We start from the raw sequence: 14,699 nt of genomic DNA on the forward strand, positions 1-14,699 counted from the left end.
TAATCATCTCCTTTCATCAAAATCAACAACATGCATATTTTTAAACACTAAAACAACCCCATGAACAACAATATTTCATTGTTTCAAAACGACAATTTCTAAATTCACGAAAACCCATTTTTCGAGTTCTTGAGTAAAACAAGAGTTAGGAAGATTATTAGAAAATTCTATGGTTGAGAATGTTCATAACATATGTATAAACATCATCGTAAAATTTTGTAAACAACTAACGGTTAGATTTGAAGAGATGAAGAACGAAAACTAAGAACAACTTACCTTGGAGTTTTTTTAGAAAACCCGAATGAAAAAGAAGAGTGAAATGAAATGCCAAGGGTTTTCTAACTAGAGAGGGGCTCTTTTAAAATGAAATGAATCAGATATAGAGAGGGCAAACCAAAGGTTTTCAAGAGTAAATAGTGTAATGGATAGATGAATGGTTTAAGAGGTTTTGTGTAATAGATGAGTATTTTTACTTACAAGAAAGGTTCACTCGTGAAAGTGAAGTGAACTCTTCGGCGAAACATTCGCGACTAAATCATGCCCGAGTATTGTCGGCTAATACTCGGCTAGACATTAAAATCTTCCTATTTCGGTTTACGGTTAGATTTCGAAATACCGAATTCGGAATGAAAAATATTTATAAATGCATCATGGACAAACTTGATTTCTATATTGACTCAAAATAATATTTCGAAGCCAATGGCGCAATCGGAATTCGATTCCGAGCTACATAACTCAAAAACACGTTATTGGGCCAAATTTGGGCCCCACGGCAACTCAAAAACTTTCCGTCGTAGAAAATTATGAAAATTTATCAAAAAATATGAATTCACAAAACAAGACTAACACTCAACTAAGGTTTAGCCTAAATCATTACCGATTAATTTCTCAAATTATTTTTTGTTAAAATAAATAATTACTACAATATATATCGAAAATTCATGGTGTTACAATGGCTACCTCCGTCCTTGGCATATGTGCAACAATTAATTTGCATAGAAACGAATATTGAACTCCACCATTAATTTTTCAGATATGTAAACAATGTATCTAAACAATAGCGCTCACACAAGAAAGCATTGCTACCAGGTCATCTTCAACATCGCTCTCATAATCATGTGTTGTTAAAGTTATATCTTCAACAACACTTTCTTAAACGTTCGTTGTTAAATAGAACTTATTCAAGTTAGAGCTAACATCATTGATGTTCAATATCGCTTCTTTAAGAATGCACTATTAAAGTTATATTTGCCTATCCAAATGGACAACACTTGCTTGAATGAGCGGTGTGATGTTTTTCTGCCTTGTTTTTAATAACATTGTTCTTGCAAGCATGGTTGAATGACCATGGTTTATTGCGATATCTGGCATAGTGAACCAATGTATAACGGTTTCTTGGCATCATTTATCAATCACTCAAACATCTCAGGACATTCCTGAAGATCATCTTCGACCACATTTTTCATTTCTTCAAAAAGATTGTCGTCATATGCATCTACGTTGATATCATTTCAAAACTCTTATTAGTGTAACCATCTTTTGTCTCACCGTGTCTTGCCCAACATGTGTAACTTTGATTGATTCTATGGCATAGTAAATGAACTTTTAACTCATTTGTACTAACGCACATTATAAAAAAACATTTTAAACAATGGCATACAATTTTATTAGGGTTTTCAGCACGCTTGGTGAAAAACTGATAAATGATTTCACTTCATTCTCATATTCTTTCGTCAACTGAATATGCATCCATTTTCAATCAACCAAGAAAGTCTCATCTTGATCCATAAGAACAAGAACAATAGTAGCTAACTTCTAAGCATATTAGGAATGTATGAAGTAAACTACTTACAAATGGTTTGACAAAATATTGCTAACCTAAATAATCTATAATGAGCTACAAGAGGAAATAGTAACAACTCATTTTCAGTATCTTCAATAAATGAATGAACGTTGTGAGTCTTGTGGTGGGAAGATGTGTTGAATGAATGAGTGGTGTATGAAGGTTTTGTGGGAATATGAGTTGAATGAATGAATATCATGTGAGTTTAGTGTAGGAAGTTTTTTTGAGTTGTAGGAAGGTTTTCTGAGCTTTAACGACTGAATAAATGAGTAGTGAGTGAGGCTTTATTTTTAAATATGTATCAAAGATTCAACAACGCTCAATGAAGCGAGCGATGTTGTTCTTACACATTCAACATTTCTCAGTGAAACGAACAATGTTGAATGTGTAAGAAACAACAGTGTTTGCTTCACTAAGCGCCGCTGAATCTTTGAATCATGCATTCAACAATGCTCAGTGAAGAAAGCGTTGTTGAATGTATATTCGTCTACATATTTAATAGTGTTTGCTTCACCGAGCAATGTTAATTTCCTCTTGTCTATCATTTAACAACATTCTACACACATAGATTTTGAATAAGTGTTGTTAAGTATAAATTTTGATGCAGTGTCAACTAATTGCAAAGCTAGTTTTATTGAAAACTTCTAGTTCAATAAACTACTTGTATAGCTATTAGCTTTCAGCTGTCTTCATAGCTACAAGCTCAAAGCTATTACCTATAATTTCACAGCTACCAGTTATAAGCTCATATCTTTTAGTTAGTTTTTCCAAAGAAAGCCTTAAACTCAACAATATATATATATATATATATATATATATTTTTTACTTTTTAGTATTGAACATTTAATTTTTATATATTTCATTTTAGAGTATTATAAAAATAATTTGTGGTATTATTAAAAAATGCATTGGTAGTTTGATATATTTAGTGGATGTATCTTCCTTTAATCTCCATTTATATTTTTTATTGTATGGAAAAATATTGTAGTAATTATTAATTATAAGGGCAAATTTGGTAAGTTGAAATTATGTCATGTAGGTAGTTATAATATATTTTGGCTTTATATATAATATAGATATAGATATAAATGCAAAATATGTCTGAATGATATTCATGTAATTAAACGTGTATAATTTAATTTATATACTTAAATGGTGGTAATTGAAAGACAATATGATATTTACAATTTTATAATATATGCAATAAAATGGCTCAAGAGGTTATATATGATTACGTTAGGTTACTTTTTAAATGGAGAACATATCATGTTCTTTGAAACACTCAAAAACTAAACAATTTAACCTCTTTATGCCTTATTCTCTATATCCAAAGATTATCTAATGTTCACCTTTGATCTAGTTTCTTCAGATAAGGAGGATTACTCTATTGATTAAGTGTCAAAATACATTCAAATCAAATATTAAAGACTCATTCTTTCTTAGAAGATATTTCTTTTGTAATAATTTATAATATCATGTATAGTTAAATATTCAAACAAAATTATAATATCATGTATACTCATACAAAAAATTTGATATAATTTTCCAAAATGAAATATATAAAAATTAAATATTTAATACTAGAAAATAAAAATGTGGATCGACAGGTATGAAGTGTATGTCAACACGTTAGTATATATAAGGACTAAAGGAGTTGAGTGCTTTCAAATTTTATTTACAATTTGGAAATACTTGATTTATTTTATCCTTAATTTCAAAGTAGTTAAAATATTTGAGTTAATACTATATTTCACTATGTCAGAATCGATATTTAACAATGCTCATTCAATAGCGCTTATATGTTGAACGCTGTTAAATGTAAGGCGGAATAGAATTAACAACGTTTATTGAAGCAAACGTTGTTAAAGGTCATACGTCATATATCTAACATCACTTCTTTAATAAGCGTTGTTAAAGGTGTTATCTTTAACAATACTTATTGAATAAATTGTTGTTAAAGGTGTTATCTTTAATAACAGTTATTGAAGCAAATATTGTTAAATGTCATACTTCATATATTTAACGGCACTTCTTCAATAAGCGTTGTTAAATATTTTCATATATTTAACAACATTTCTTCGATAAGCGTTGTTAAACACTTGTTTTAGTGAGCGAGAATCTTTTGAAATTCAAAAGCAAAACCTCACACAATAATACACATGTCACTCAGTTTATTATTTCTCTTACTTTTCTTCTTCTCCGTCAATTACATTTTTTTACTCTTTTGTTTTTAGTTTCTCTCTTCAAGCAATTTATCGATTTTTGGTTTTTATCTTCAAACATAAGATAAATCGTTATCTTATTTTAGCTCATTTATTTCTCTCTTCACTAATAGTGTGATCTTTATTTGTTGTGATGTTATGCAGCTATGATGTTCTAGGTTTTTGGCTATGGTTCACTGGTTTAGAACACATGGTTTGAGTACAATGGTAACTTTTCTTTCTCAATTGCTACTAATTTGTATTTTTTCATAACTTTTGCAATTTGTTTAGAGATCTCATTTTTTTTATTTGCAGCTTGCATTGATCATTGAGAAATACAAAAACACTCTGTAAGGACTTGCACATTGGAGGAGAAAGAATGAACAATTTGCGTAAGATCTCATTACTCATATGTTATTTTATAAAATTGGAAGTTGAATGTAGTTGGAGTCGTTGGTGATTTAATAAATCTATTGTAAATGTGGTAGAGTTAGACATGCTTATCATGTGTTTGATAGAATGTTGGGAGATATATTATCTTATTTTAAAAGTAAACATCTAATATCACTTGCTTTGGTGAGCATGGTTAAATGTCTAATTTCTACAGTACTTGTTTAAATGTTGTTGTTTTGCTATTCTAGCGTAGTGTTTGGAATCAATTCAGAGTATATACTTCTAAAGTATATATTTTATTTGATTATTTAATTCAAACCACATAATGAACTTTAAAGTTAATGTATATGTAGTCAAACTTTGAATTTTAAATATAAATATTTTACCTAAATTGTTGAATTTGGAAAACCATTAATAAAAGATGTATATGAAAAGATTAATAAACTCTAGTCATCATTCAAAAAAGCATAAATATCCTTTTATAATATATTTATCAATTATCTTCTTTTATAATATATATATATATATCATTAACATTAGCATTAGATTTTTCCAATCAATTATATATATGATCAGTCTCTTCTTTACATTCTTTGGTTATATTTTAAACATAAAATAAATCCTGAAAATTAAACAGAGGAATTTCATTGAGTGCAGACTGCCGATTTATAATTGATATCATTGTTCCTTTTAAAAACCTAACAATTTTGTAATAAACATTATTACAAAAACTACTAAAAATTGCAATGAATAATATCAATTCATAATTTCAGTTATTTTAGAATATTTCAGAAATAATTAATTAATTGACACAAAAAATGTCATATTAAATAATATGGATAATATATATAAATTTTACATATGTACATATATATTAAATTATTATATTATATTCTAACTATTAAAAAGAAATAAAAATCATTCATATGTCAAATTCTATTAATGTAGAATTAATAAAAAAAAGTAAAATTAATATAGAAAAGATACAAAATATATGGAATCTTTTTTTATATAAAATGAATATATCGATACATCTTTTGCTACGACTTCGCTCTAGTTACCGGTTATACCTTGGACATTCCTTACTTGTGGTTAAGGTAACAACTTCGGACATGGCTGACTCCCTAGTATGATGGCGGTATGTACAAGGCCATGGAATGAATTCACTAGTATGGCTGACCAATGGTTAATAGCGATTTTGGCTTCATACAAGTGAGTTGTAGTCTACAATTTGAACCAAGGACATGTTTATGGAGTTAGCTCACCCTTGTAGGATGGATCACAGTCCTTTGTCCCGGCCATTGTAGCATGTGTAAAAAAAGTCAAATCAAAATATTGTAAGATCAATTAATAATTTATAATAAATAATAATAGGAAAAGTGTATAAAAACGTTCAAACTTTATGACTTTTACAAATAGTCATAATAAGCTATTTTAATTCATAATTAGCCGTTTAATTTTATTTGCTGGTGAAATTGATCTATATAGAAAGATAATGGTAAAAGAATATACTCACAGTATTGTGAAGAAATCACCATGAAAAATACAAATTGATTGATAAAAAATATTTAAAAAAATAGAGTTAAAAACGAGCAACACAATAACATGAATATATATAAAAAATTAAATTAATATAATAATTTAAAAGTCTAAATTAAAACAAAATGCATAAGTCAAAAAATTTCATTGTGGTTGTGAGTTGTAGAGATGAGACTCGTTATTGATATTTTTGTTTTTGCAATAACTTGGGCGGATCTAGTATTCTTTGGGCAGAACTTTAAGAGTTATTCTCAATTATTACTCTTACATGGAGTAAATGAATAAAGAAAATAATTGTTGAGACAATAGTTGTGACATTCTACATCCATATGCTTCAATGGTGAAAGTGATTATTTCTATGTGTTCACATACATAAAAAGGCAAACTAAATAGTTGATTTTATGGCTAATATAACTTTTGGCTTAGAGTTGAGATTGCATGTAATGGACATTCATCCTAATAGCAGAAGAGATTTACTTTTATTTGATTGTTCAGGTAGACTTGTCCCATAATATTCTAATGTAGTTTTCTCGGGTCTTTACCCCACCTAATTACCAAAAAAAATTCATTATTAATCATTTAACTTAATTTCATGCAAATCAAATCCACTTAACTGTTCAAGTGTACAAAAAATTAGTTGATAATGACTACTTATAATAGTCATGCAATAAATATAAAGTTTTGTTTCTATGTACTTTTATAATATTTTAAAATATCCAAAATATATAAACAGATTTTCTAGTCACCATTCAAAAATTTATTAATATCCAAATCCTTTTAATAGAATATATTCATGAATTAACATTTTTTAAAATATGATTCCATCTACCACTCATTTTTATTATATTTGAGTCTTAATTAACAGTAACATAAATGAAACCAAATGATCAACTTATTTCATAAATAAGTTAAAAAACTTACTCCATATATAAACAATTCTATAAAAATATAATAAGTCAAGTATATCCTAAACAATATAAAAAATTCAAAATAATTTACTGACAGTATAAAAAATATTTATACTTTCAGTTTATCGAATAAAATCTTAAGATTACTAAGATGAATAGTATGTTTTACCAGGTGAAATATTACATTTGAAAGTGCATTCACTTGTTAACATAAAACAGAAGCACAGCACACAGACTTGTCTATCACCCAAAACTATTAAAAAAGAAAAGTCTCTTAATTCATTCCATTCCCAATTCTTTATTCAATCTCAGATCTCTCTATTTCTCCACAACAATGGCGAAACCACGATATTCTCGTATCGCACCTCGAAAATCATCATCTTCTTCTCCATACACTCTAATCCTCACACTACTCGTCATTTTCACTTTCCTCGTTCTCATTCTTCTCGCTCTCGGCATTCTTTCCATTCCAAATACCTCTGGTAACCGTGGCGGATTGCATAAACCTAACGATCTTAGCTCTCTTGCTCGTAATGTTGTTAATAGGTATTATCTTATTCGATTCATGCTCTTTTTTTTTTATGTTTTCAATTCATATTATGTTCCTCTTTCATTCATTTGATTTTCTTTGTTTGTTATGTGTGAAGTGATAGTGACGATGGGGACGGAGAAAAATGGGTTGAACTTGTATCGTGGGAGCCTAGAGCTTTTGTGTATCATAATTTTTTGGTGAGTTTATTGATTATTATTACTCTTTTTTTTAATTCATGATTGTTAAATTATTATTGATTTTTTCAGATTTGAATTTATTTTTTGTTGATCTTTGTTTGCATTGTTTAATTTGTGATTAAATGCTCAATTTCGCCCCTACGAAATGTTTATCAATAGGAAAAGTTGTCCCCTCTTCAATCTCAATTTAGTTGACAGTCAAAGAAGTCACAGATAGGAAATAATATTTTTCCTAAAATTTGTTTTGGAAATTATTGATTCGGCCGGCATTTGAGATTCTTCGGGATCTAATTGGTATTTCTCATGAGGATTTGGACCTGGAGGTCATGGCTTCAAATCATGGAAACAGAATCTTCGCTCGCAAGGGTAAGGCTGTGTACATCTGCCTTACCCATATCCCACTAGATAAGAGCCTCGTGGGCAGGACTGTCCTTTCTTGTTGGGATTTTCCATTACTTATCATTTTTCCCTGTCTAAGTTGGGGGCCGCATTATTCACATGGATGATTTTGGATATTCGCTCTTAATTTGTTTTATTTTCTATTTTTTTGCTTGATGTTTGAGGAGTGCAACAAATAGTGGAAAATTTAATTTCATATAAATTATAAAACAAAGGAACAAGGAAAGAACAAATTGTTGTTTAGGACACACAAAATCAAGTTGGATCTAATTGTTAATGATCTCATTGCTGGATTTAATATGAGGCTTGTTGAACTGGAATGTAGGCTATGCTTGTTTGAGTCGATATAAAATGGGAATGTGAGAAATACGGAGGGGAGTTATAGTGGAGGGCTCTGAAAGCACGGATTTGTTGAACACACTCACGTGTCGGTGTCCGACACGTATCCGACATGTATCCAACACGGATACGCTCGGATTCGCGAAGGATACGTATCCGTAGAGTATCCAAAAATTAAAAAAATAAAATAAAATAAATATCAAGATACGTATCAGATTCGTTTTCAATAAAACATAGGATAATATAGATTCGTTTTCAATAAAATAGGATAAGATAGATTTGTTTTCAATAAACACCAACTTATTTAAAGACCACAAAGACTCATATCAACATACTGTTACATCTCATTGACCCTCCGATAGCCGGTCCATCATACTGACTCTCTGATCTACAACATCACCGTCAAGGAGGAGATGAAATTGATACTATTTTTGTTTCTAGGGCTAGATAATAAGCAATTTTATGAATTATTTTACTATATTTTCTAGTTTTGGTACTTGGAATTTTGGAGGACAATGATTTTCAATTTCCATTATATTTTTTACTTTGAATATTTTGACTTTCACTTATAATTTTATTATATTTTATGTGTTTTTTATTATTTTATACATGTATCCTTGAACGTATCGTATCCTATATTTTAGAAAAAATATGTGTCGACGTATCGGATACGTATCGCATTTGACACACGTATCCGTATTCGTGCTTCATAGGTGGAGGGCAATGAAAGGTTTTGATTTACATTCATCATTGCTTGTTAGGGAAGTTGGAATTCATTTTTGGCTGTTGTTTTATAAGGACTTTCTGAAATGAATTGTGGATTCACTTTCAGCTTTCTGAAAATTGTTGTATTTCTTCATTTTCTACTTAATCAAACAAGCTAACCTGTAATGTTTTAAAAAAAAAAACATTTCTGAAGAGAAGCAAGAACTAGTGATGAATATATTTAAGAGAAGTATGGGTAGCACTTGACTTATTGAGGAAAAGATGGTTGAATCTCACATTCTCGCTTAGATGGTTTGGTCATATGAGGAGAAGAACTTTAAATAACCCCGGTAAGAAGAGTAGATCAGACAGAGAGGATAGCCCAATAGTTAGAGTAGAGGGAGACAAAGAAGAACTATTGGGGAAACCATTAAAATGAACATAGTGACATGACTTATGACAAAACACAAGTGTCGTTTGATCCATGTAACCCTCACATAATGAAAAAAAGCTTCATTAGTTGTTGTGTATTCATGGTTTAGGAGAGATTAAAACATGTTGAGGAAAAAAGCGAACATATCCTAAAAGGAATTACAACTTTTGCCTTATAAAGTTAGAGATCCGGTGGTTGTAACATGACTTTATTCTCTTTTAAGGATTAAGTATAACTTTGTGAACCAAGTTGTTGTTCAAAGAGCAGGTGTAAGTTTCCAACATTGTGATTTTATCTGAATACAGGACTCAAGATTCTTTTTCCTTTATTTTTTGCTGATGAGTTCTTCTTTCTCTTGATGTCTTCATGCATGAGGGTTAGGAAATTACGAAATTGTATATCTATTTTTCTTTGGTTAAATGTTGCTTGATATAATGTTTAAATCATTTATTTTAATTTTTTATTGTCACTATGACATGATGTGGTTCTATTATGTTTAATTATTGTTTAAGGTCCATCCTTCCATGCTCTACTGGAGTTAATATGCTGTATTTCTATTTCCCCACTTTTCAAATACTAAAATTAAACTCATTTAATTTGAGCAGACAAAGGAGGAATGTGAATATCTAATCAGTATAGCCAAGCCAAGTATGCATAAGTCAACAGTTGTCGATAGTGAAACTGGAAAGAGTAAAGACAGCAGGTTAGGTTTCCCCTCCTATATTACTATATCAAGTGTCCTCTGAACTCAATATTGAAAAAATAATATCTTTTGCATTATTTTAGCTGTCATGGCTGTTTCATTGATGGCAAACTTTATCTTTACTTATAACTTTTACATTTAGAGTACGTACAAGCTCTGGAACTTTTCTGGCTAGAGGACGTGATAAAATTGTTAGGAACATTGAGAAAAGAATTGCAGATTTTACTTTTATACCTATAGGTATGTACTTTCTGCCTTTTGCCTCTTTTTTATGGTTTTTCGTTGATAAAATAAAGGATTCATAGCTCCTACCTAATTTTTTATGGTTCACCTATTTTTCAAGTCAACCATAGTATGGGTCTGTGAGGCCCTTCCTGCTCCTTGTTCCCCGAGTTGCCAAGAACCTGCCTCCATCCCCGCTTCTCATGGTGAAGGGGAAATTCCTCCAAAACCAACTACCCACCAGGATCCCTGAATTTAGAATGGTTATAGACCCATATATTATGGTTTGTGGTGGCAAAGTTACACATAATATTTACATACAGCAACAATCAAACCTATATCCGACTAGGTGGGGTCGGCTAAAGATAATATTTACACTAAATATATTTTAAATGTTTATATCCACATTAATTATAAGCAAAATAGTCCAAAATAAGAAGTTTAATTTTGAAGGGGGCCTAGCAGCGCAATGGATAGAGTTGTCACCATTGGACTTGGAGTCACGGGTTCAAGTAATGAAATCAGCCTCTTGCAAATGCAAGATAAGGCTGCCTAATACCTAATAATGTACTATAGACTGACATAATGGGCATGCCCCTTCCCCGAACCCACACGTAGTGGGTGTTTTACGGCACCAAGTTGCCCTTTTAATAAGTTTAATTTTGATTCAGAGGTAAAAAAATTCCTTGTCACATCATTTTTAATAAGTTTAATTTCATATTTCAAACTGCCAATGTTGTCAAACATTTATTTCAAACTGCCCTTTTAATAAGTTTAATTTCGTAGTGGACAGGTTATTTTAGAACTTAATTTTCCACCAAGCAAACAATATGGTATATGTTCAGTTTCCTCTGCTATCTTGACATATGAAGCACCAATATGAGTATTGGGTACAATACATTGATACACATTCTTGGAAAATATAGAATATGATATGTTTGGAATAGCGATATAAAATATACGCATAAAATTCATAAAACATAAGAAACATATAATTGTTTTGACATTCCAAATAAGAACATATTTCTTAGAGATCACTAAGTACAAATTGGAAATTATATTGTCCACAAACATTGCTTATTGCCCACGAATAGGAATAGTATCAATCTCGTATAATACTTGATCATCATTATGCAAATGCATTTTTTCTTCCTTCTCTTCGCAACTAACATTCTTTGTCTTTTTTCTCTCTATAATTCCACTTGGTAAATTGAATGCTGTGTTTCTCTCTTCTACTTGACTGATTGTGTGTGATGCTTTTCTCTCTCTCTCAAAATGCTTCTGTATGGTAGTTCAGTGTCTAGAGAGGTATCTGAAAAACATTTAAAGAGTATTAGAGAGTTTCTAGAAAGTATCTGATTTATAATTTATTTATTTTTAAAAAATAATTCAATACACCATGGATACGTATGATGAAGTATCAGAGAGTATCGATATCGGATACAAATACAGGGTATTGAAATATTAGTGCTTCATAGATCTAGACTATGATGGTTAGATAGTATGCTATCATCTTATACTTATCAAACCTCTCTTTATATTAGTTCTGTCTCACAATATACAGAGCATGGTGAAGGACTTCAAGTTCTCCATTATGAAGTTGGACAAAAGTATGAACCTCACTATGACTACTTTATGGACGACTTTAACACCCAGAATGGGGGTCAGCGTATAGCAACAGTCCTGATGTACCTGTAAGTGACTTCAATTGCCACTTAGTTTTGCTTGACTTTGATTTGTCATGGATTAGAAGATAGATGCCCATGCCGTGCACTTTTTGTATTTTAATGATACAGTACAGATGTCGAAGAAGGGGGTGAGACAGTGTTTCCAGATGCCAAGGGAAATTTTAGCTCTGTGCCTTGGTGGAATGAGCTTTCTGAATGTGGAAAAAAAGGACTTTCAATTAAGCCAAAGCAGGGTGATGCTTTACTTTTCTGGAGCATGAAGCCTGATGCAACTTTAGATCCATCGAGTTTGCATGGTATATTATTGAGCTTCTTGTTATTTCATTAACCTTACACCTTCAAAAATAAATTAACAAACATTCTAATTATGCGATTATTTTCAGGTGGTTGTCCAGTGATCAAGGGTAATAAGTGGTCAAGTACCAAATGGATGCGTGTCAATGAATACAAAGTTTAAACATACATTATTGTAGGTAATTTTCTCCCCTTTCTTGTAGTACTAACAATAATATCAATTTTACAGTTAAGGATCAACACCAGTGTTTATTTGGCAATATTTTGCATGTTTATTAACTGAGTCTGAGCTGAATCAGCTGATAATTCGTTTTTATTCAGTTTTATATAATAAGTTAATGTTGGTCAAATATCTTCCTAAATTTATGATTTCTCTTGCATTATCATGTTTCTTTTATTCTGGTGTTGGTGGATTCAACTCAACTTAAGGTCACTGATGTAGTCATAATATATTGTATGGAGAGGTAGTTTGAAACCTACCACAATCTTGAATAGTGATTGTAAGGCCCTCACCTTATGAGTAAAGAACTAACCCCTTTCGGGGTGCATGACTGCTCCTCTCAAGAAGTGTTCATTTTAGGAATCGAACTTTTAACATTTTGGTCTTTCTGAGGATCTAGTGGGACCTTACATCACTAGGCTAACGCCTTGTTGGTAATAGTGCTTGTAATTGCTAAAACTGGAAAACAAATCTGTTCACTTCATATTCTACATTATTTATAGAGTTTTATTTCTTGTAAGCCATTATTCTTAGCTGTTGCTTTTTATGTTTATAAAATTTAAAATGATATAATAGTTGTTGCTATTCATCTCTCACTTTGATCAACTATTTTTTCAGGCTTCTGTAAGTTCATAATGCCAATGTTGTACCAAATGAAAGTCTGCGCCAAAACAAAAACATTGCATGATAGTGCTTTCAGGGATGCAAGGAAATGTTATTACAACATGATGTGTCATTCTGTAATTTTGGATATTCTAATGTACCTCAACTAATTCTTTTTCCTGTCCTTTTCTGCTATTTAGTAATGAATTTTAATACAACAAGGGCGGCTCAATGTACGAGGCTCCCAATAATGATTATCGGTAATTTTATATAATGTGAATTTGTATTAGGGAGGCTGAAGAAAATGTTTGAAATGAATAGATTTAATGAGTATACCACCTGATTTTTACTGAGTTTAACTTGACTATGCAATTGTTTGCTTGTGTTAGAGGCTTTGTTAAGTAAACAGCTTATTATAAGCATCATCAAGGTTTTAAATCTAGATTCCTTGACTGATGCTAATAATATGTCTAAGATTTTAGGAATCGCCAAAACCATATACATTGGTATGTCAAGGTTTTGAGAGTCGCGGCTGTAATTGAGGTCGCATTAATCGCAAATGTTTGTAATTGTTTGAAATGTCATGGTTTTCAAAGTTTACAAAACCATACAGAGACAGTTATTTAAAGGTTCACCAAGCTCTTATTTTTTAGGTAAATGTAAATTTTCATTTCAACTGAACAAAATTATACACAATCAACAATCCTATAGTCTCTTTTGCCATCTTCTAGGAAAGTTCAACGGAAACCAAGGAACCAAAAAAATAGTACAACCAAATCTAATTCTCTCTTTTCATTCTTACTATAATAAACTGTAGAAGCCTTCTGTAATTGTCGGGCATTATTTTAGGACTTAAAAATCGATACTTAGTATTGAAAATGATATATTAAAATCTAAACATTTTAATAAGAGCATAATATTTATGCATTATTGGTGCATATTCACTATTCATTTTAATTATTTTTTTAGAAGAGTAAAAAATAATTAAATATGAATGGTGGATAATATAGTGACAATATATGAAATTCATATATTATTGATGCATACATATTTTTTTCTTCTAATAATTGTCCAAGCAACATGGAAGGTGACAAAGATGCTAATAAGATTACAACAAAATTTTTGCGAGTTAGTATTTCTAAAGGAAAGAAGAGAAATAAACGATTTAGTAATTTTATAAGTTTTTTTATGCCTTCCAACTTCTTTTTTTCTTTTTACCCACCCGAAACTCAACTTGCAAATAAAAAAATAAGGTCAACATGAAGAGATAAATGTCAATATTCATTGCTCCAATAGTTCCAAGTTTCAATTGAGATTCCACTGTGCTTTTGTTCAAGAAATTCATCCCCTCACAACTCTGACATTCAAATCCCAAGAATAAAGTCTCACTTACGAGGGTCATATTGTATGACGATCACACCCTAAAAAACTTCTGTAATTTCGTTAATATAGAATTCCATTCAATTTGTTCCGTTTTAAA

General features: G+C 30.5%; 1 protein-coding gene and 1 long non-coding RNA gene across 4 annotated transcripts; both read left to right on the forward strand.

Moving 5' to 3' along the window:
- LOC109350188 (probable prolyl 4-hydroxylase 10) lies at positions 7,108-13,583 on the forward strand. 3 transcript variants are annotated; one of them, XR_002108084.1, is made up of 8 exons: positions 7,108-7,430; positions 7,532-7,613; positions 10,095-10,192; positions 10,335-10,432; positions 11,979-12,108; positions 12,211-12,398; positions 12,486-12,616; positions 12,648-12,779. XR_002108084.1 is itself a non-coding variant. In XM_019591357.1 (8 exons), the coding sequence occupies exons 1-7, from the start codon at positions 7,219-7,221 to the stop codon at positions 12,557-12,559; spliced, it is 882 nt and encodes a 293-aa protein (XP_019446902.1). In that variant the 5' UTR covers positions 7,108-7,218; the 3' UTR covers positions 12,560-12,571; positions 13,235-13,583. The 3 variants fall into 3 exon arrangements, 2 of the variants coding, with proteins under 2 accessions (XP_019446902.1, XP_019446901.1); XM_019591357.1 differs by lacking the exon at positions 12,648-12,779 and adding an exon at positions 13,235-13,583 and having other exon boundaries at positions 12,486-12,571; XM_019591356.1 differs by lacking the exon at positions 12,648-12,779 and adding an exon at positions 13,235-13,578 and having other exon boundaries at positions 7,109-7,430; positions 12,486-12,575.
- On the forward strand, positions 8,172-9,626 carry LOC109350189. The gene is made up of 2 exons (XR_002108085.1): positions 8,172-8,396; positions 9,065-9,626. It is a non-coding gene; the product is annotated as an uncharacterized LOC109350189 (long non-coding RNA).

The sequence above is a fragment of the Lupinus angustifolius genome, chromosome LG06 (assembly GCF_001865875.1).
Source record: "Lupinus angustifolius cultivar Tanjil chromosome LG06, LupAngTanjil_v1.0, whole genome shotgun sequence".
Lineage (NCBI taxonomy): Eukaryota > Viridiplantae > Streptophyta > Magnoliopsida > Fabales > Fabaceae > Lupinus > Lupinus angustifolius.

Excerpts from the sequence above, each read along its gene's own strand:
- LOC109350188 (XM_019591357.1), top strand. The coding sequence starts at position 7,219 with ATGGCGAAACCACGATATTCTCGTATCGCACCTCGAAAATCATCATCT. Across the intron at positions 7,614-10,094 it reads TTGTGTATCATAATTTTTTG|ACAAAGGAGGAATGTGAATA; the intron begins GTGAGTTTATTG and ends TAATTTGAGCAG. Across the intron at positions 10,433-11,978 it reads TTTTACTTTTATACCTATAG|AGCATGGTGAAGGACTTCAA; the intron begins GTATGTACTTTC and ends CACAATATACAG.